Source organism: Ictalurus furcatus, chromosome 15, assembly GCF_023375685.1.
Source record: "Ictalurus furcatus strain D&B chromosome 15, Billie_1.0, whole genome shotgun sequence".
In the NCBI taxonomy this organism is placed as follows: Eukaryota; Metazoa; Chordata; class Actinopteri; order Siluriformes; family Ictaluridae; genus Ictalurus; species Ictalurus furcatus.
Genome location: NC_071269.1, coordinates 3,438,184 through 3,460,000, shown reverse-complemented (window position 1 = coordinate 3,460,000; position 21,817 = coordinate 3,438,184). Strand labels below are relative to the sequence as shown.

The window sequence follows — 21,817 nt, the reverse complement described above, 5'->3', positions numbered from 1 at the left end:
TCATTATCAGTAAAAATAAAGTAAATAATAAAAGCTAGTTTAGTGCTAAAGAGAAATAATGTTGTTTTATCAGTGAAAGAATGATGAATCAGTGATGAATGTTTGCCGGTATTGTGTCCCAGATATTTGGTGCTTAAAATCGAAAGGCTGCTTCACCACTTTTTACGTTTAATATGTGGAATGTCTAGAAGGTTAGCAATAGATGATCTTAAGAGATAAAAGTGATTAAGAGATTTAAAAACTACCAATATAATATTGCTCATGTAAAAGGCTGTAAAATAAAGCCAAATGATTATAATCACATTGACAAAGGAATTTATAGTATATTGCATTATAAATATATTAATGTTTTATGTGTTTTATTCAGACCAGGTGCTTTTGTAGGTTTAACACTCATTGAAGGTGTCACGTTTCGTGACGTAACGGAGATATGACTGATGCAAACGCAGTTTGAACAGGTTTTATTTAGGAGAGACACAGGCAGGAAAACCCAAAACGTGATCCAAAACGTAATCCACAAACATGCAAGAGGTCAGGCGATCGGCAAACAGGCATACACGGGGCAAGGCAGGAATCAAGGTCGTGGTCACGGAAAACAGGATTGAGACACAAAACATGAAACAAACAATGACTGTGAACTGGGAGCGGAGAAACCAGCGTGAACTAAACAAACGAATCGAAACATGACATGAACTATGACTGGTTATCTATCGTAAGGACTCTTAACTAATCTACAATACTATATCTTATCTAATCTATCCAAACTACTCTGTCTAATATTCCGCGCTGTGTGCTGGGAGGCGCGCGGTGTATATACAACCTACTCAGCGTCGTAATAGCTGACGGCTGAGGGCAATTCAGACACACGTGAAACAATAGCCAATGACAGAAACATAAACAAATGCACGTGTAGAAATATCACGATTGTCCACAAGGGAAAAGCAGGTGCTCGCGCACCTGCTTGTGCACGCGCACCTGCTCGTGCACACGCGCTCACGTGCTCCACAGCGCGCTGCTTAAAGGGGAACTCGTGACAGAAGGGAGCAACACTATAATGAAACATTGAATAATTTAGCTTTAAAAAATTTTTATATTGTCTAATAAATGCAACAGGTTTAATTTAATGAAAATAAAATATATTTGAATATAATTAAATATATATAATTTAATATGTAAAATATAATTATTTCATATTCATTTGCAGGTACTTATATTTGGATCATTTTAATTCTCATAGGACTGCTGGGTAAGTATGGTCTCTCTCTCTCTCTCTCTCTCTCTCTCTAATAGATACCTGTAAGAGACACCTCTCTAACACCCGTACAACTGCACATTCATGCAGTTGTCTACTCGGCCAATTATGAAAATATGCAGATACAGTTCAAGAACTTCAGTTAACGTTCACATGAAACATCAAAATGCGGAATAAGTGTGATTTCTGGGACTTTGATCTTGGCATAGAGGTTAAGCATTTCATAAACTGCTGATCTCCTGGGAATTTCACACACAGCAATGTAGAGTTTACACAGAATGGAACGAAAAACAAAAAACATATGAGCAACAGTTCTGTGGGTGGAAACACTTTGTTTATTAGAGAGGTCAGAGGAAAATGGCCAGGTTTGTTCTATCTGCCAGGAAGGATATAGTAACTCATATAATCACTCTTTACAACTGCGGTAAACAGAAAAGCATTTCACCATGCACAAAACATTGAACCTTTAGGTGGCTAGGCTACAACAGCTGAAAGACCACACTGGAAAAAAATAGGGAATATTTTTTTTTCTAAAACATTAGGGAAAAAAATCACCTGGTCTTCAGCTGTCCAGTTTGGGTAAGTCGGTGCTCATGATAGCCTCAGATCATTGTTGTTGTCTGACAGGAGTGGAATCTTATGTGGTCTTCTCGTTTTGTATCCCATCCGCCTCAAGGTTTGATGTGTTGTGTGTTCTTCAATGCTTTTCTGCTCACCACGGTTTTAAAGTGTGCTTATTTGACGCTCTATAGACTTCTTGTCATGTCAGACCAGTCTGGTCATTCTCCTCTAATCTCTCATCAACAAAGTGTTTCAGCCTGCAGATCGTCAGCACACAGGATGCTTTTTGTTTTGTTTTTTTTGCATCATTCTGTGTAAACTCTGGAAACTGTAGTGTTTGAAATTCCCAGCAGATCAGCAGTTTCTGAAATACTCAAACCAGCCCATCCGGCACCAACATCCAAGCCATGGTTAATGTCACAGAGATGAACACTTTTTCCCCATTTTTATGTTTGAGGTTTCCATTAACTGAAGCTCTTGACCTGTATCTGCATGATTTTATGCAATGTGCTGCTGCCATATGAAGGCTGATATCCGCATAATTGAGCAGGTGTACAGGTGTTACTATTAAAGTGGACAGAGTGTGTGTGTGTGTGTATATATTTATTAGGGATGTCACAATACCAAAAATCTAGTAGTCGGTACCGATACCACCAAAAGTACACGATACTCAATACCAAAGTCTATACCACGGTGTGGAATAAAATTTAAGGCACTAACTTGCCACTGGGAGCAACTTGGGGTTCAGTGTCTTGCCCAAGGACACTTCGGTATGTGGAGTCACGTGGGCCGGGAATCAAACCGCCAACCCTACGATTAGTGGACAACCCGCTCTACCATGTGATCCACAGCCGCCCCAGATTAAAATCTGTCTATAACACACACCCACACACCTGTCTGGCTTGCTCAGTAGTGATTAAAATCTATACCCGGATTCCTGTAAAACTTCTTTGTTTTGTCTATTGCTATTGTTAAAAGTGCTATGGGAATCAGTTTTAATTGAATAGTAATGTAAAGCATGGTGGTATTGCTGTGTTTTTTTTGTGTGCAAATTTTAAGCTGTTATTTTCACCTACAATCTTAGTCATGTTTTTTCTGTTTCTTCTTTTTTCTTCTTCAGTTTTAGGTTGTGTCATTTTCTACAGGTTCAAGAAAAATAGAAAAAGTAAAGAGTAAGTGGTACAATTTTCTAAAGTTATTTTTAAACTAGAATTAATCACATGGCATGCTTACTGTTTTTAATGTTTTTTTTTATCATGTGTGAGCATTAACCTGCTGCTTTTTTTTTTTTTTTTTTTTTTTTGCATTTATCGGCTACAATTAACAGCTTATCAGAAATTGAATGTTCTTTTCCAAAACATGCACACACACCATGCTCAATGGCATGTCAAGAACACTAAATACTTCTCATACCTATAGGACATTTTTTTTCGTGCGGGAAGAAGGGCTCTGTAGGGAATCTAGCCAGCGGTGGGCGGAGCACAGACACACAGGAGGCTGTTTAAGTGTCACACGTGGAGGATTTATTTAAAGTTCATGATGGTGTGTGTGTTTGAAGCGTGCTGCCGTGAGGGGAAGTGCTCAGTCATCTGCGGGGCTGCCGGGCCATGCTGGGTGTTTCCTGAGTGACGGGGAACCCATTCTGCAGTATTATTGCAGATAATAAGTCAGTAATACAAGAGTACTTTTGTACTGATTACTCTTGTACAGTAGTAATAAGGCAAGCAATGTCACGGGTGCAGCCAGGGGGCAGAGTCTTTGGTCGCGTCGGAGTCCTCTGCAAAAAACACACAACAGATTAGTATTCATGCCCTGGGAGCCTTCACTCCCTTTGTGAGTGGAGGATCGCCCTTTTATACTGTCCCATCAGGTGTTGGATGATGGAGAATTGCGGCACTGCTTATCAGCCATCAGCCGTGTGTGTCGGCAGCCCCGCCCCGCAGCCACACGTTCTTCGGCTGTCCAAAACATTGGTGGTGCTGAAGCGGAGCTGTCTCTTCAGCACCACAGCAGGAGGAGCGCTCTTTACTTCTTGCGCACCAGCCGCCGGCCTGTCACCACAGCTCTCTGCAGCTGTTTAATATGAGGAAACTAAGCTACGTTTAAACATAACTGATATTCAGCAATGCCCAAAGTCACCAGTGGCAGACTTGCAGGTCTACATATGGTTTCTGGGCTAATGGAACTGAAGAAGAGATGTTATAGCCTCTTTACTATCTTTTTTATTCATTTTTTATTTTTTTAAATCAGTACATGTATGTACTTCACTGTATAAAATGAATGAGTGGGTTGAATGATCAGAACAGTGGATTCGCAGTGACTTAACTTCTGTAGTTAATTAACTTCTTTGCTGGCCAAGACGTTGATCCTACACATCTATGATTAAAATGAACTTCTAGCTTGTTGTTGGTGACACGGCAGATTGAGGAGTTAATAATCTTAGTAATTGAATGTAGGGGAATGCATTTTTCTTTTTGTCCAGCCACCAAGAGCTTTCACATTTCACTGCTTTGTAAAAATTCTGAATTATCACTGTTTTCACTGAATTACGCACTGCTGAATTCTCTAATTAAAATGAACTAATTAATAACAAAAACAATAACCATCTGGAAGAGAGAAATATAAAGTATATCTAAATAAAGTCAGTCTAATGGTTCTGAAGGTTTGTCTAAAGGTTCATCTGCTTCATGCTTTAAATTCACAGCTCCACCTGCAACAACGCTTATCAGCATGATCACATTGGTGCAGTTTTATCAGCTTACTTTGCTTTTCTGTTCCAGACCTAAAGTCCGTTCCAAACCTGAAAACTGTTCTCTGGTCAATGTGTCCTTCATCAATCATACAACAGAGGAATCTTCACCAAAAGGCATGTACTGATGTACCCATACACATCCCAGAGTCTCTCCAGCAACGGAGTCTGGCCAAGATTTGGTTGAGTGTCCAGACACCTTGTTTTAAGGTATTGAATAACCTTAGCATTTATCTACAAAGAAAATGTATGCTTGCTTTTCAAAGCAACGTCTGCTGTATTCTCTATTTTTGTAAAACACAGCTGAGTTATGAGTGACTTCTGACGTTTGTCTTCTTTGCATTATGTTTGCACTAAATTTTTATAGAATGTTGAATCACTGCACTAGGGAGGCACATTTTAAAGAATGCATCCCTTATTTTCAACAAAAATTATTTCCTTATTTAATTATGCCATGATTCATCACAGTCAGTCAGAGAAACTCTCACCTGGAACACCCAGAGCATATGTATATTGCATTTGCCACTTTATGACGTAATGCAAGGTGAGATGGATGCAACTGCAGTAAAAGCTTTATTATGAGAGATGCAGGCAGGCAAATGCAAAGTGAAGAGGAATAACACAAATCCAAAACAGGCATGGTCAGGCCAGTGGTTTTCAAAGTGGGGGCCACGGCCCCTTGGGGGCCGCCAGGGGGCGCTTGGGGGGCCTCAACAATTTGGTGTGAAAAATAAATTCTCACTCTGACAACCACACACACACACAATCAATTCCTAATGTAAAGATGTAATTATTAATAATAAAAAAAGGGGATATATTCAGAAGTGTGTATTTTGAATGTGTTTTAAAGACATCTTGCAAAATGGGGGCCTCGGTCAAATGTTAATGCCATTTGGGGGGCCTTGCCCTGGAAAGGTTTGGGAACCCCTGGGTCAGGCAATCAATAAACAGGTAAAACTAGGCAAAACCAGAATCAAATATCACGAGGGCAAAAGTAGGATTAAAAAACATGAAACAAAGAACATTGAAATGGCTTAGTACAGATCAGGCAGCAAAGCATTGAAAGAATACTTAACAATGAGACACGGGGGTTTAAATATACAAACCAATCAGAAGGGGTAACACGGAACAGCTGATGACAATGATGACACATAAGGGAAACAACCAATAACGATACAGGGCTGGAGACAGGACAGAAACCATAACGATACACATGGCAAAGTAAACAAACATCATCCTGGAAGTGCGCTGTCGTGCTACGGGCTTAAGAGTGCTGAGCGCTCCTAAACTCAGCGCGAGGGGGAAAATACCTGACACACTTGATATGGATCATGGCAGTTATTTTAAAGAAACGTTTTATACATAGACATAATCATACCCTAGCACTTTGGGTCTTCAGTGAAGGTCAAATTGATAAAACAGGTATTTTAAGGTATTGTCTTAATCTATGTCCATTAACATGTTTGGTGCAACCTGTGAAGAGCAGCTGATTACTGGATGGTTAAAAACTTTATATGTACACTGTCTGAGACTTAATGAGAGCCTTTGTTTGAGACACTGAGCCTTTAAAAAGGTCCTACTAATAAATAAAGCAGGTATACGTGTATGTAAAGAGATGTAAGTGAATTATAGTGCCTCCTGACTATCCATACTGCCTTTAAACATGGGAACAAAAAAATGTGTAAGGATAATATTGCAGTATTTCATATGTAAAGAATAAAACACAACAGGGTGTGCTGTTATAGGAAAACAATTAACTACATGGTGGTTTTTACCCCAAATAGTATTATCCTATAACTGTTTTATTCCTTTTATACCACAGAATATGCCAAAGTGTTGAATTTTTATTTATTACAGAATGACATTTTTCATTTACATGTACTTTAATTATTGTGAAACAAGTTACTGTTATTACTTACATTATAGCAGCTATACACAGCTTGTTAACAAGAAACCACAAGTCCTAAAGACTTTCCTGTGATGGAAAACTTACTGACTTTTACAAAGAGTCTATAAATGTTAAATAAACATCACCTTACTGAAAGCTTCTTTATATCAATGATTAAATGTTTTCTGTGTTTAGTAAAACCAAGCTTTTTATTCATTTATTATTAGGCTTAAATTCTGTATAGCGTCAGCCATGTAAGTCAATGTGACTGAGCTGTTAGTGTATGTATGTGTATATATATATATATATAAAAACCCAACAACTTATCAGAGCAAGTGCGTTAATATAAACCTGTGATTTGCCTTAACAGCCGGTACTAAGGTTAGAGCTACTGTTATAGACAATTAATCAACTCCTTCTGAACTATCCAAATCAAGAATTCAACTGTCATGTGATTTGATGTAATATACAACTATATCTGCTTTGTTATAATAATATACAGTGCCTTCCACTAATATTGGCACCCTTCGTAAATATGAGCAAAGAAGGCTGTGAAAAATTGTCTTTATTGTTTAACCTTTTGCTCTTTTGTTCAAAATATTCACAGAAATTCGCTGCACTCATGGATATCAAACAATTGCAAACAAAACACACGTTGATTAAAAAAAAAAGGTTAAATATAGGTGTGCAACAATTATTGGCACCCTTTAGTCAATACTTTGTGCTACCTCCCAGATAACAGCTCTGATTCTTCTCCTATAATGCCTGATGAGGATCCGAGAACATTTCTCCATACAGAATCTCTCCAGATCCTTCAAATTTCAAGGTCCACGCTGATGGACTCTCCTCAGTTAGCTCACCCCACAGGTTTTCTATGGGGTTCAGGTCAGGGGACTGGGATGGCCATGGCAGGACCTTGATTTTGTGGTCAGTAAACCATTTTTGAGTTGATTTTGATGTATGTTTTGGATCATTGTCCTGCTGGAAGATCCAACCAAGCCCCATTATAAGTTTTCTGGCAGAGGCAGTCAGGTTTTCATTTAATATCTGTTGATATTTGATAGAGTCCATGATGCCCTGTAGCCTAACAAAAAATCAATGGGAATATACTTCAAATATATTTTTCTCATATGAATTCATAGGTGTGCCAATAATTGTTGCACACCTATATTTAACAAAATAAACCTTTGTTGCGTTTGCAGTTGTTTGATATCCTTTAGAGCAGAGTATTTTTGTGAATTGAACAAAAGATCAAAAGGTTAAAAAATAAAGACAACTTTTCACAGCTTTCTTTGCTCATATTTACCACGGGTGCCAATATTAGTGGAGGGCATTTTAGTAGCACAGCATTGACTTTGTGACCATAGTGTTTTGTTACACGTTTTTTCCTCCTCTGTAAATTCTTTTTGTATCTACATACAAAATAAGAAACCAAAAATTGTTTTTACATCACTTAAACTGCATCAAGCTGATGTTTTATTAGAATGAAGAATTACCTGAAAATTTGTAAATTTGTATATGAAATAATGTTTCATGTTGTATCCAATGGATTGGGCCATAATTAATAATGAGGAATTATTATTATTTATTTTTAAATACTGTTTTGCTGTCACATTGCACTAATGTAATTGCTCTGTAAAAAAAAAAACATAGCTTGAAAAAAAATTGTTTGTGCTGATATTACTTAATAAATTTTCTTTAATACATTTGGTCTTTACAGTCATTTTTGGGTCAAATGGGTCAAAATCACATCTTAAAAGAAACGAAATTCCTCCTAAAAGATGAAAAGGAAAACTAAACCATAGAGATTGTTCATCTTTTACACATGCTTGTAACCATCTTGACTTATAACTCCAGTTATTACCCCAAAGTCAATTACATTCATCCCTCCTTCTTCTGTTAATTTTACCATATCACCTTTTCGAATCAAATGTTGCTTATTATTCCAAATAAAATGATAATGAATTCAGTTTATTTCCTTAATACACCTGTCTGGTACTGCCAATGGATATGCTGGGTAAATTAATCTTGAGATTCCTTCCATCTTTGTTAATACAATTCTTCCAAAAATTTAAATATTTATTGGTAACCAGTTATTCAATTTAAAAACAAAACAAACAAACATTTTTTAGTAATAGTATGCAATCTAATTTTTTAATGGAATATTTTTAATAAAATTTTGTGTATTATCATGAATAGTGAGGATCTCATATTTTTTCAAGTTTAAATATAACCCTGAAGCATCTGAAAAGGCATTAGGTATTTGATCAGAGTCCTTTAAATATAAGGTTGTGCTAGTTGTGTAATTATCAAGGATCTACCCAAAACATTTAATGTTTTTATACTTTCATTATTTTTAATATACAGTGCTTGTAACTGGTAATATAAGTGCTTGCAAGTAAGAAAAGAAGCGGGCTAACTGGGTGTCCTTGACGTATTCCCCTTTTAATATCAAATCTTCTTGTAGTACCCAACTGAAGTTAGACGGAACTTGTTTGTTGCATTTTGCATATGCAACAATTTGCATATTGCAGAGACTCTAAAATAAAAGGATGTTCAAGTTTATCAAAAGCTTTAAAGAAATCCAGAAATAATAATATACCATCATCCTCTATTAAATATGAATAATCTAACAAATCTAAAACAAGCCAGATGTTATTGTGTATTAATCGATTTAGAAGAAATCCAGATTGTGTATCACTAATTACCTGTACTACTTTTAAGTCTACTAGCCAAAGCATTAGTAAATATTTTGTAGTCAACATTAAGCAATGTAAGTGGCCTTAAATTATCAATAAAAGTTTTGTCTTTTTTTGGTTTAGATATTAACACAATTATAGTTTGTTTCATTGTTGTTAGTAGTGTATTAGTTTCTATGCGTTCCTTCAATGCTTAAATAGCATTTCTCTTATATCAGTTCAGAAAAACTGAAAGGTAAGTTGTATTCCATCTTGACCTGGTGACTTCCTTAAAACCATTTTCTTAATAACTAACAATTTCCTCAATTTTTAAATCAGAGTCACATGTCATTTTAAAATCTTGGTCTATGTTAGGAATAAAAGGATCTTTTTTCAAGAAATTCTCAGAGTTTGCTTGAGAAAAAGATGATGAATATAGGCATAAGGCAAACTTAAATAGTTCATAATTTATTTCTCTTGGATCAGTTGCAACTTTTATTATTTATATTTAGAGTAGTAATTGCATTTCTTCCCTGACCTTGTTTTATTTCTAATCTACTGTTAGGAGGACACATGATGGAATTGATGTAAGGTCAGTAAGACTTTGAGCGTCTTTAAGTGAAACAAGCATTTCATAACAATGGTATTTTTCAAACATGAAACCCCTGCGATCATGGACAGGTATCTGAAGATATAGCAGTATGAATGTGAAACCCCTGTGATCAAGCACAGACGACTATCTGCAGCAAATGGCTTTTCATCTCAAACTGCGCATGATTGTTGACCTATGCAGATTCTCAAAATAGACCACGCCTACCTGATGACACAATATCTATTACACTCAGTGCGTTTACATGGACAACAATAACCCACTCTTAACCCAATTAAGACAATACTCTGATTAAAAAACTACCATGTAAACAGCAATTTTTAATTACTTTAATCCAATTAAGGTCATACTCGAAGTAAACACAAATCGAATTAAGACGTGGAGTATTCCTGTTTTAGTCACATTATCGATGTGTATTACAGACATGTACACACTTTAATCACACTATTAACGGCGTGTGGGAGTTTTCACCGCATTTTGCGACAGGACACGTACACACACAGTAGTGCTCAACCGTTTTACGGCAAACAAGAGAGCACGGCTGCGTCCCAAACCGCATACTTACCTACTATAGGCCTATAGCAGGCGAAATACATGTATCTCGGCTACTATACAGTAGGTAAGTACGCGGTTTGGGACGCAGCCCATGGCTTCAAGCAGTCGTCTATCTACCTCCCTTCCTGAGGCCCTATCCTAACTCCTTAATTGTCATCCAGCCTCAAGGTTATTTACTTCTGTGTAGGAAAGTACAGGCGGATACAGAAAAACAATTATTGTTCAGTAAGACACAGAACTCATCTAACTCAATACACACTTAGAATAGAACTTGATCAAAAAGTGTTCTATGGGTTTAGATTTTTAGAGATTTTAGAGTTTTTTTTAACTCAAGTCAATATTTATGTAATATTTAAATAATCTTTAACAACTCTTTGCCTTTAAAAACCAGTAGTCTCATGTACACTTTATACAGTTTTATGAGAACGTGAGATGATGTTTTTTTTAGCGTTTGTTTCCTCTGTAGTAGACATTTTGTTTTTGCATCTCTCTCTTTTCTTTAAACTTATTTGACTTTCCCTTTTAATTTCTGCTGTGTGATCAAGAAAAAATTCCACCAAATTTAATATTTCCTCTTTCTGCTAAAAAAAAAAAGCATGGGGAGAACATGCAAACTTCCTGCACAGGGCAGATGCAGGATTTAAAACCCCAACCCTGGATGTGTGACGCAATTTGCTAACCACTAAACCACCGTGCCGCCCTATGTAATGTTTTTATTCAGAAACACTCGATATTCTTTTACTCTGATTTGAGACATTTTCTTTTATGTTGGTTCTCAGGAGGATATTAGCTAAGTAATTATACACAAAATTCTGCTCCTTCCTAATCCTCCTCCTCTACCTTTTTCTTCTTCTTCTATTATCTTGTATATATTTACTCTCTATGTGCTTCAAAAGTAAATGTAACTTATTTCACACATATATTTTTTTATTTCAGGGTAACTTTCTTGGACAGTAGTGATCTAGGACAGAGGAACACCTAGAGCCTAGCTGGTGTCAAATATTTACAGTTGAAGATGTTGCGCTACATGATCATCTGCTCTACACTTCTCATGACTGCTGTAACGGTCCGAGGTGAGGTCTCTTTTAGACATTAGATGTTACAGCTGCAGCTCCCCACCTTATATACACAGTATCTCACAAAAGTGAGTACACCCCTCACATTTTTGTAAATATTTGATTATATCTTTTAATGTGACAACACTGAAGAAATGACACTTTGCTACAATGTAGTGAGTGTACAGCTTGTGTAACAGTGTAAATTTGCTGTCCCCCTCAAAATAACTCAACACACAGCCATTAATGTCTAAACCGCTGGCAACAAAAGTGAGTACACCCCTAAGTGAAAATGTCCAAATTGGGCCCAATTAGCCATTTTCCCTCCCCGGTGTCATGTGACTTGTTAGTGTTACAAGGTCTCAGGTGTGAATGGGGAGCAGGTGTGTTAAATTTGGTGTCATCGCTCTCACACTCCCTCATACTGGTCACTGGAAGTTCAACATGGCACCTCATGGCAAAGAACTCTCTGAGGATCTGAAAAAAAGAATTGTTGCTCTACATAAAGATGGCCTAGGCTATAAGAAGATTGCCAAGACCCTGACACTGAGCTGCAGCACGGTGGCCAAGACCATACAGCGGTTTAACAGGACAGGTTCCACTCAGAACAGGCCTCGCCATGGTTGACCAAAGAAGTTGAGTGCACATTCTCAGCATCATATCCAGAGGTTGTGTTTGGGAAATAGACGTACGAGTGCTGCCAGCATTGCTGCAGAGGTTGAAGGGGTGGGCGGTCAGCCTGTCAGTGCTCAGACCATACGCCACACACTGCATCAAATCGGTCTGCATGGCTGTCGTCCCAGAAGGAAGCCTCTTCTAAAGATGATGCACAAGAAAGCCCGCAAACAGTTTGTTGAAGACAAGCAGACTAAGGACATGGATTACTGGAACCATGTCCTGTGGTCTGATGAGACCAAGATCAACTTATTTGGTTCAGATGGTGTCAAGCGTGTGTCTGGGCGACCAGGTGAAGAGTACAAAGACAAGTGTGTCTTGCCTACAGTCAAGCATGGTGGTGGGAGTGTCATGGTCTGGGGCTGCATGAGTGCTGCCGGAACTGGGGAGCTACAGTTCATTGAGGGAACCATGAATGCCAACATGTACTGTGACATACTGAAGCAGCGCATAATCCCCTCCCTTCAGAGACTGGGCCACAGGGAAGTATTCCAGCATGATAACGACCCCAAACACACCTCCAAGACGAGCACTACATTGCTAAAGAAGCTGAGGGTGAAGGTGATGGACTAAACCTTACTGAGCATCTGTGGGGCATCCTCAAACGGATGAGAGGGGGTGTACTCACTTTTGTGAGATACTGTAAAATATATTTTAAGGGGGACAGCAAATTTAGACTGTTATACAAGCTGTACACTCACTACTTTACATTGTAGCAAAGTGTCATTTCTTCAGTGTTGTCACATGAAAAGATATAATCAAATATTTACAAAAATGTGAGGGGTGTACTCACTTTTGTGAGATACTGTATATAATTGCTGACAAATCACTGTGGTATAAGTGGAATAACACTGTTTTCCCCCATAATTTTTCTTTTTTCCAGAAAAAGTCTGTGGAACTCCTGACGGGATTACCAATGGAAGGTATATATTTCAATATCCAGACGGAAATTGGCTCGGTGCAACCATCACAGCAGCATGCAATGAAGGGTAAAAAATTTTTTATCCATATTTGGTTCTGCACACATGTATCTGCACAATAATAGTGAATAAACAGACTGTGGGTAAATAAGCAGACTATGTGATGTATACAAACTATACTGCACTACTACAAAAGTTTGGATACTTTTAAAATACGATTGTTTCCCTAAACGAACAGACTTCATTTAGAACATAGGAGAAGCAGTTAAGAAGAATTTTAATAAAAGCCTCCTGGGTGAAGCTTCTCATGAAGCTGGTTGAGAAAATGCCAAGAGTGTTGATCACCGCATAATTCCATATTTGTGTTAATTCATTGTGATAATGTCTTAATGTCTTTATCCAACTTTTACCTGGTGGTGTAAAATCAAAAGTGTCGCAGATCATACAAAGATAAGACTGTATGTTAATATACCTAATGCAGCTTCTTCACAGTCTGCCGGTCATCATTGAGAGGCCATTAAAGCTGAATATATACGTGTGTGTATGTATGTATGTATGTATGTATGTGTGTATATAATTATATATATATATATATATATATATATATATATATATATATATAAATATATATATATATATATATATATATATATATATATAAAATGTGTGTGTGTGTTTGTGTGTATATATGTTGTTTTTTTTTTTTTAACTTGTTTATTGCTAAATTAAAATCTATTTGCAGTTATCTGCTTGTTGGAGAACCAGTGAGAAACTGCAGAGATGATGGTTGGGATGGGAGAGCTCCTGTATGTGAAGGTAATGTCATTTTTCGCTTTTACATTTTTCATTTTTAAAAATAGTTTTGTGCTACATTATGATTTTATTTAGCATTTAATCAGTTAGGTAAAGACTCATTATCATTCATTCATTCATTGACCTCAGACTATTTCACCTTCACGTGTACAGACTTCTTTCAGGAAAGGCATACTAAGACAATTGTTTTTATTAAACTGTTTTATGTACTGTTTGTGGAATTTCATTTTTCTATAATAATAATAATAATAATAATAATAATAATAGTAATATTATCACTGCACAATATGATGGTTTCTGGCAGTTTCCTTTCTCTTATCACTGTAGATTTTACCACAGAATTTAAACAATTATATTTCCCCTTCAACATGAATATTTATTGTGATTTTTTTCCCCCTTTTTTTTAGTGATTAAGTGTCCAAAGCCTCAGGGTATCAGAAATGGAGCCTTTGGACCAGAGATAGACACACAATTATGGACAGATTGTCAGATACTTTTGTGAGAGCGGACTTAAACTTATTGGACCTTCACTGTTACAATGCTCTGGTGATGGAAATTTTCATCCTTTTCCTCCTCTGTGTCAGCGTGAGTTCCACTCAATTCAGTGTTTAAAACAATATTTCATTAAAAATAAAAATAAAAATCCTGTTTTTACATTTTCATGTTGATGTATGCCTCCTCAACCAGATGATTGGCTGATTGGGGATTCAGAAGGAACCCTGTTTAACTATGGTCATGATGAAATAATCCCTGATAATAAGAATAATAAGAATAAATGTTAATTATATTGTACCTTTTTTTTTTTTTTTACCTTTAATTATATTGTACCTATTGAAACTCATAATGACTTCTCCAGTCTCAAAATGATTCAACTCCCTGAATAGAATTCAAAACAGCACAAATATACAAAACAGGTGTTGTCTCGAGCACACCTGATGCAACTAGCCAAGGGCTTCATTACTTGCACCAGGTGTGCTTGAACTGGAACACACACACACACTATAATATAATGTAATATAATATAATGAACCCATTTTCTATTAGCACATTGATATTAGGTGTACAGTTGATATGGTTTGGAATAAACAGCATTCTATGTTTCTGTTCACTCTTCTCTTTTTCCAGAGACCTGTGATATACCTGAAATAAACAATGGCTATGTTTGGCTATGTCAACTTTTTTTGTATATAACTCATCGGTCCAGGTCCAATGTAACACTGGATACAAGATAGAAGGGCGTAATTTCCTGACCTGTGGCAAAAATGGATGGAATCCACCTCCTCCACAGTGCCACTTAAGTAAGATTAATCAATGTTTTGAATGACTGATGACCAGATGATTGGCTGATTGGGAGTTCATTAGGAACCCTGTTTAACAATTGTCATGATAAAATAATCCCTGACAATGATGTAATAATAATGATGATGATGATAATAATAATAAATGTTAGTTATATAGAACCTTTCATACATTTAGATTGCAGCTCAAAGTACAAGGTGAATTTAAAAAAAAACCCACAAACACTGAAGCATATGCTAGTCCGAAATAAAATGGTAAAATAAGCAAGTCATAAGTAAGGAATAAGACCCAACCTGGCGTACTGCTGTTGGAAAATAATCAACAACAGGGTGTGATGTGGCCCTAAGTGCTTCATTCCTCTTATACCACAGCAGATAGCCGTGTTTCATTTATTAATGAACTGCACTGTATGTTTTTTAACTGTTTCTAGTTCTCGAATGTCCGTGCGCCAAGTTCATTCCTGGTAGCACTTATGTTTATTATGGCTATAAACAGTTGTTCCAGCCTTCCTTTGTTTCTTTCTTTTCAAGTTAATAAGATGCTACTTGTCATGTTAAAGAGAAACCTGAAAGCGCAAAGTTCTCTGTCCTGAAGACTTTTCTTTGTCTTAACCTTAACATTAAGGATTTTAAGTATTAAATCTTTTTATTATTATTAAATATTAAATCTCCTTACAGAAAGCTTCACCAGATCAATGATACATTTGTCATTGTTAAATACCAGCATGATTTAATCTGTTTTGTAACGTGAATGAGGTGTTGCTGTAGAAGAAATAACATTAGAAGAAGCTCATTGCAGCTAGAACTACTGTCAGAGCTGCTGTTTATACAAGAACAAACACCACCTTCTGACCAATCAGAATGGAGAATTCAACAGTGCTCTGGTATAAAAATGCACAATAATAATAGTGTCAGAAACAGTAAGAAATAAAATATTGTATATTACAAAAAGATCTGTAAATAATAGAGTAAATGTACAATAATTTATCAGACACTCAGAGATGTGTAAAAGTGCCAAGAGGCTGAAAAGGCTGATGGAGGAAAAGGGTATAAGCCGTTATTTGCTTTATCCCTACGATAATATTGCTCATGTAAACGGCTGTAAAATAGTCAAATGAATAAATCACACTGACAAAGGAATTGATAGTATATTGCATTATAAATATATTAGTGTGGAGTTTTATTCCAGGTGTTTGTGTAGGTTTAACACTCACAACAGTGGCAACACTGAATACTTGAACTGTGAACTATTTTATATTTTGACTGTTTGATTTGGGCGCACGGTGGTCAGCACGTTCGCCTCACACCTCCAGGGTCAGGGGCTTGATTCCCACCGTGGCCCTGTGTGTGCGGGGTTTGCATGTTCTCCCCATGCTGTGGGGACTATTAAATGTCTGATGGTTGTTAAATGTAAAATTACATCAAGAAACAAGTTTTAGGATTATGATTTATTACAGTTGACATGTCCAGTCCACAAAGTGAAGGTCTGGTGAATTTATTTTCAAGAAAGACATTTCAGTTGGTGCAGGCTAGTTTTGAGAGAGTTGTCATGGATGAGGATACGAATGTTATTTGGAAAAAAAAATGTTTTTGCATAGGTGTATGAAGATAATCGATTAGTTGGACGATTTCCCCCAACTCCTGTTTTACACAACTGTTTGTCCAAAACAGAAAAGAACTCAATACACACACACACACGAATATATATGATTAATGTAGGACGGTAGTTTAATTGGGTGCTTTTTGTGCATCCATAAAAATAATGCATAAATACTATAAAATAAATGTTATATATATATATATATATAAATTTATTTTATAGTATTTATGCTTTTTTTTTATGCACAAAAAGCACCCAATTAAACTACAGTCCTGCATTAAAAATAAAAACTTATTCTTATATCTGATTGATTGCTTGCTTCTGTGGACAGGTGTCTTTTATACAGGTAACAAGCTGAGATTAGGAGCACTCCCTTTAAGAGTGTGCTCCTAATCTCAGCTCGTTACCTGTATAAAAGACACCTGGGAGCCAGAAATCTTTCTGATTGAGAGGGGGTCAAATACATATTTCCCTCATTAAAATGCAAATCAATTTATAACATTTTTGGCATGCGTTTTTCTGGATTTTCTTGTTGTTATTCTGTCCCTCATTGTTCAAAGAAACCTACCATTAAAATTATAGACTGATCATTTCTTTGTCAGTGGGCAAACGTACAAAATCAGCAGGAGATCAAATACTTCTTTCCCTCACTGTAGTTGCGTCTTGGGTTCAGAAAGTCTCCAAAACTACAATCCGAAGTCACCTACATCACCACAAGTTGTTTGGAAGGGTTTCAAGAAAAAAGACTCTACTCTCAACCAAAAACAAACTCGAGCGTCTTCAGTCTTCCAGACACTACTGGAACTTCAAATGGGATCGGGTTCTATGGTCAGATGAAACCAGAATAGAGCTTTTTGGTAATAAACACCAGAGGTGGTTTTGGTGCACACAGAGAGGTAGCCATATGGAAAAGTACCTCATGCTCATGGTTAAATATAGTGGAGGCCCTTTAATGTTTTGGGGATGTTTTTCTGCCAGAGGACCTGGACATTTTGTTAGAACACATGGCATCATGGACTCTATCAAATATCAACAGATATTAAATGAAAACCTGACTGTCTCTGCCAGAAAGCTTAAAATGGTCCGTGGTTGGATCTTCCAGCAGGAATGATCCAAAACATACATCAAAACCAACACAAAAATGGTTTACTGACCACAAAATCAAGGTCCTGCCATGGCCATCCCAGTCCCCTGAGTTGCAACCGATAGAAAACCCCACAGGTGAACTGAAGAGGAGAGTCCACCAGCACGGAGCTCTACATTTTAAGGATCTGGAGAAATTCTGTATGGTCTTCTATCCCTTGCCTTGTAAAACTCCGAGCTGTTATCTTGGCAAAGGGAGGTAGCACAAAGTATTGACTAAAAGGGTGCCAATAATTATTGCACACCTATATTTAACAAAGTGTGTTTGTTTTTTTTTGGATAAACCTTTGTTTTGTTTGCAGTTGTCTGATAACCATGAGAGTAGACTATTTTTGTGAATTCTTTGAACAAAAGATCAAATGGTTCAACAATAAAGGCAATTTTTTACAGCTTTCTTTGCTCATATTTACCAAGGGTGCCAATATTAGTGAAGGGCACTGTATATCTAAATAAACAATGCTTATCAGCATGATCACATTGGTGTAGTTTTTATCAACTTAATTTGCCTTTCTGTTCCAGAACGATTCAAAATGATTCCAAACCCGAAAACGATTCTGTAGTTCTCTACCATTTATAGACCAGAGGAATCTTCACCCAAAAGCATGTACTGACTGACTGAGACCCATACACATCCCAGAGTCTCTCCATCAACCTAATTTGATCAAGATTGGGATGAGACAAGTTGCTTTACGGTATTGAATAACCTTAGCATTTATCTACAAATAAAATGTATGGTGGCCAACCATCAAGGGAAGTCCCACAATGCCATCGAGTCACCGGATTAACTTTACGTCCTATAAAGGAAGCCAGCTTACCGGCAAGAAGGGGAGAAACAGCAAAGCTCGGTGTTCTCTTGGATTGTACAAGCGATCACTTTTTCATGTTGCCTTGCCTGACCTTGCCTGTGATCATTTTCGTCGCATTCAGGAATTATCGGAAGTTGTGCATTAATTTCCTTAGGGACTGAGTCACAGAACATCAGTGCTTCTCACGAGCTCCCGGACTGAGGCGTGTTACCGGTGAGGCCGTTCCGACACATACGCTCACCCACGTTACCCTGGACCTTTACCGACAATTCAAACGCACTCACACAGTTTTGTACACTGTGTATAATTTGCTGTTCCCTGTATTTTCTTTAACTTTTTGTATAATATACTTTGGGTTTTGGCAGAGTTACTGGTAGCAAGGTTCCTCTTTCTTGCGTATACGGTATCTCAGAAAAGTAAGTACACCCCTCACATTTTTGTAAATATTTGATGATATCTTTTCATGTGACAACAATGAAGAAATGACACTTTGCTACAATGTAAAGTAGTGAGTGTACAGCTTGTGTAACAGTGTAAATTTGCTGTCCCCTCAAAACAACTCAACACACAGCCATTAATGTCTAAACCGCTGGCAACAAAAATGAGTATACCCCTAAGAGAAAATGTCCAAATTGGGCCCAAAGTGTCAATATTTTGTGTGGCCACCATTATTTTCCAGCACTGCCTTAACCCTCTTGGGCATGGAGTTCACCAGAGCTTCACAGGTTGCCACTGGAGTCTTCTTCCCAAAAAGGCCCAAAGTGTCAAGGTCTCGAACATCCACCAGCTCTGTGATGTCGTCATGGAGGAGTGGAAGAGGACCTGTGAAGCTCTGGTGAACTCCATATAAATGATTTAATCAAGAAAATAACAGCGCAGTGCCTCCACTGAATAATTACCTCACTCACACACTATGAGCTATATGGGTATTCCCCAGAAACAAATATCAAATATAACTATGTCAAATATATACAAACCTTATAAAATGAAAAAGACAAGTTCAATGCAGCCAAATAATATGTATAACAAAAAAAATTAATTAATTTTCCCTATATTCTTTAACTGTATGAATGTACACTAGACAAATTTAGATCAGTAAACTCAAATACTCATTTCCTCCTCACAAAATGACATACCAGAGATAACCAATGCCTCAGATGGTTTTAGCCTAAGAAACATTAAACACCACGAGCCATATAGTTTATATTTAACAACTTAAACCCTTTTTTGTTAAATGTTCAAAACCTTTACCAAGCGCTTGGGTTTTCTGTTGGGGCCCGTGAGTTGGTGCACATACCAAAAAAACCTCCTGGGTTCCTTTAATGAACGGCTACTAAAAACTCTCCATTACTCACGCCTCTCGAAGAGAAGAATTAGCTGACTTGGAAACGAGCTGAGTGAGAGAATGAATCCGCTGCAAACGAGGTTCCAGCAGGCCATAGTCGAGTCAGCGATGCAGGTTTGACGGTAGAGTCCCTCCTTAGCACCGTGCTCCTTAGCACCGTGCTCCTTAGCACCGTGCTCCTTAGCACCGTGCTCCTTAGCACCGTGCTCCTTAGCACCGTGCTCCTTAGCACCGTGCTCCTTAGCACCGTGCTCCTTAGCACCGTGCTCCTTAGCACCGTGCTCCTTAGCACCGTGCTCCTTAGCACCGTGCTCCTTAGCACCGTGCTCCTTAGCACCGGCACCGTGCTACTTAGCACGTCCTTGTCCCTTCAGTTTCACGATAACCTAGCTGCACTTCACTTAAACGTACGGTTCACAAAGTTACCAAACTGCTAGTTGCACACGACTCTTAGCTGAACAAAATGATATTTGCGCCACTACTGTAACAGTACTACAAACATCGTCACCTCGGCGTTAAAACTCCATTTTCTTTTCCCGCTCTGCTCCCGCGTGTCATTCCCTCCAAGCCGCTTCACCTCTCCTCCCACTCTTTTCGCCACTCCCCAACAAAGGTGATCTCTGATTGGCTAAGAGTGTAATTGAACAGGAAACCTATTGGCTTAGACTACTCCACTGAAAACAATTTTCAACTCGCCCTAAAACAAAGGATTATGGGAAATGTAGTTTTCCATTGAATTTACCCAAATACGTAACGAGCACGCCATTTATTCAGATGCATTTTTTGGAGGTACCTACATTTGTAAAACAGCACAGGTATTTCTGGCTGTAAAATGAACAATAGCTTTATATTAATAGGATAGGATCTAGTACATTATTGTTTCTAAAGTAACAGCTCATACACCGGGACGTGGATGCTTTATATAATACATGATTTAAACATGTTTAACAAAGTAAAGTGTTTTTTTTTTGGAGAAGTTTATTTAACATTTTTGTAAGGAATCTCTTTTGTAAGCACGCTCAGTCTTGGTTACATTTTCAGTTTTCACAGTAAAATGACAGGTTGTGCTTTGTTTGTGTGTTTGTGTGTGTGTGTGTGTGTGTGTGAGAGAGAGAGAGAGAGAGAGAGAATGGTGAGGGAATGACTGTCTATCATAGCTATAACATAGGTGAGAACAGGAGCTACAGTGGTTTCTTCAATAAATAAATGACCAAGTATAATATTTTTATCTCATTTGTTTAATTGGGTTCTCTTTATCTACTTTATGACTTGTGTGAAAATCTGATGAAGTTTTAGATCATATTTATGCAGAAATATAGAAAATTCTAAAGGCTTATAAATAATTGCTGATAAATCACTGTGGTATAAGTGGAATAACAGACTGTATTTCCCCCTAATTTTTCTTTTTTCCAGAAAAATCCTGTGGAAATCCTGGCAATATTCCCAATGGAAAGTATATATATCAATTTACAGACCTAATTTTGTTTGGTGCAACCATCACAGCAAAGTGTCATGAAGGGTAAAAATTGTTTATCCATATTTGGTTCATAACAGACTGTATTTCCCCCTAATTTTTCTTTTTTCCAGAAAAATCCTGTGGAAATCCTGGCAATATTTCCAATGAAAAGTATATATATCAGTCTACAGACGGAATTTTGTTTGGTGCAACCATCACAGCAAAGTGTCATGAAGGGTAAAAATTGTTTATCCATATTTGGTTCTGCACACATGTATCTGCACAATAATAGTGAATAAACAGACTGTGGATAAATAAGCAGACTATGTGATGTATACAAACTATACTGCACTACTACAAAAGTTATATATATATGTATGTATGTATATATATATATATATATATATATATAT

General features: G+C 37.2%; 1 protein-coding gene across 4 annotated transcripts in view; it reads left to right on the top strand.

Moving 5' to 3' along the window:
• The window catches only part of LOC128619827 (complement component receptor 1-like protein), a 41,705-nt gene extending 20,300 nt beyond the window's left edge, over nt 1-21,405 (top strand). Inside the window, exons 13-19 of one of the 4 annotated variants that reach the window (XR_008388013.1) lie at nt 1,205-1,246; nt 2,934-2,985; nt 4,594-4,772; nt 11,230-11,366; nt 12,907-13,012; nt 13,686-13,759; nt 14,164-15,658. Coding sequence is in view for 1 of the 4 variants with exons in the window: in XM_053644280.1 (XP_053500255.1) it covers nt 1,205-1,246; nt 2,934-2,985; nt 4,594-4,690 (191 nt within the window). In the remaining 3 variants the exon portion in view is untranslated. Of the gene's footprint in view, nt 1-1,204; nt 1,247-2,933; nt 2,986-4,593; nt 8,157-11,229; nt 11,367-12,906; nt 13,013-13,685; nt 13,760-14,163; nt 15,659-21,361 lie in introns of those variants that run through there. The other 3 variants (XR_008388011.1, XR_008388012.1, XM_053644280.1) reach the window with 3 other exon arrangements.
• Nucleotides 21,406-21,817: the final 412 nt, after the last annotated feature.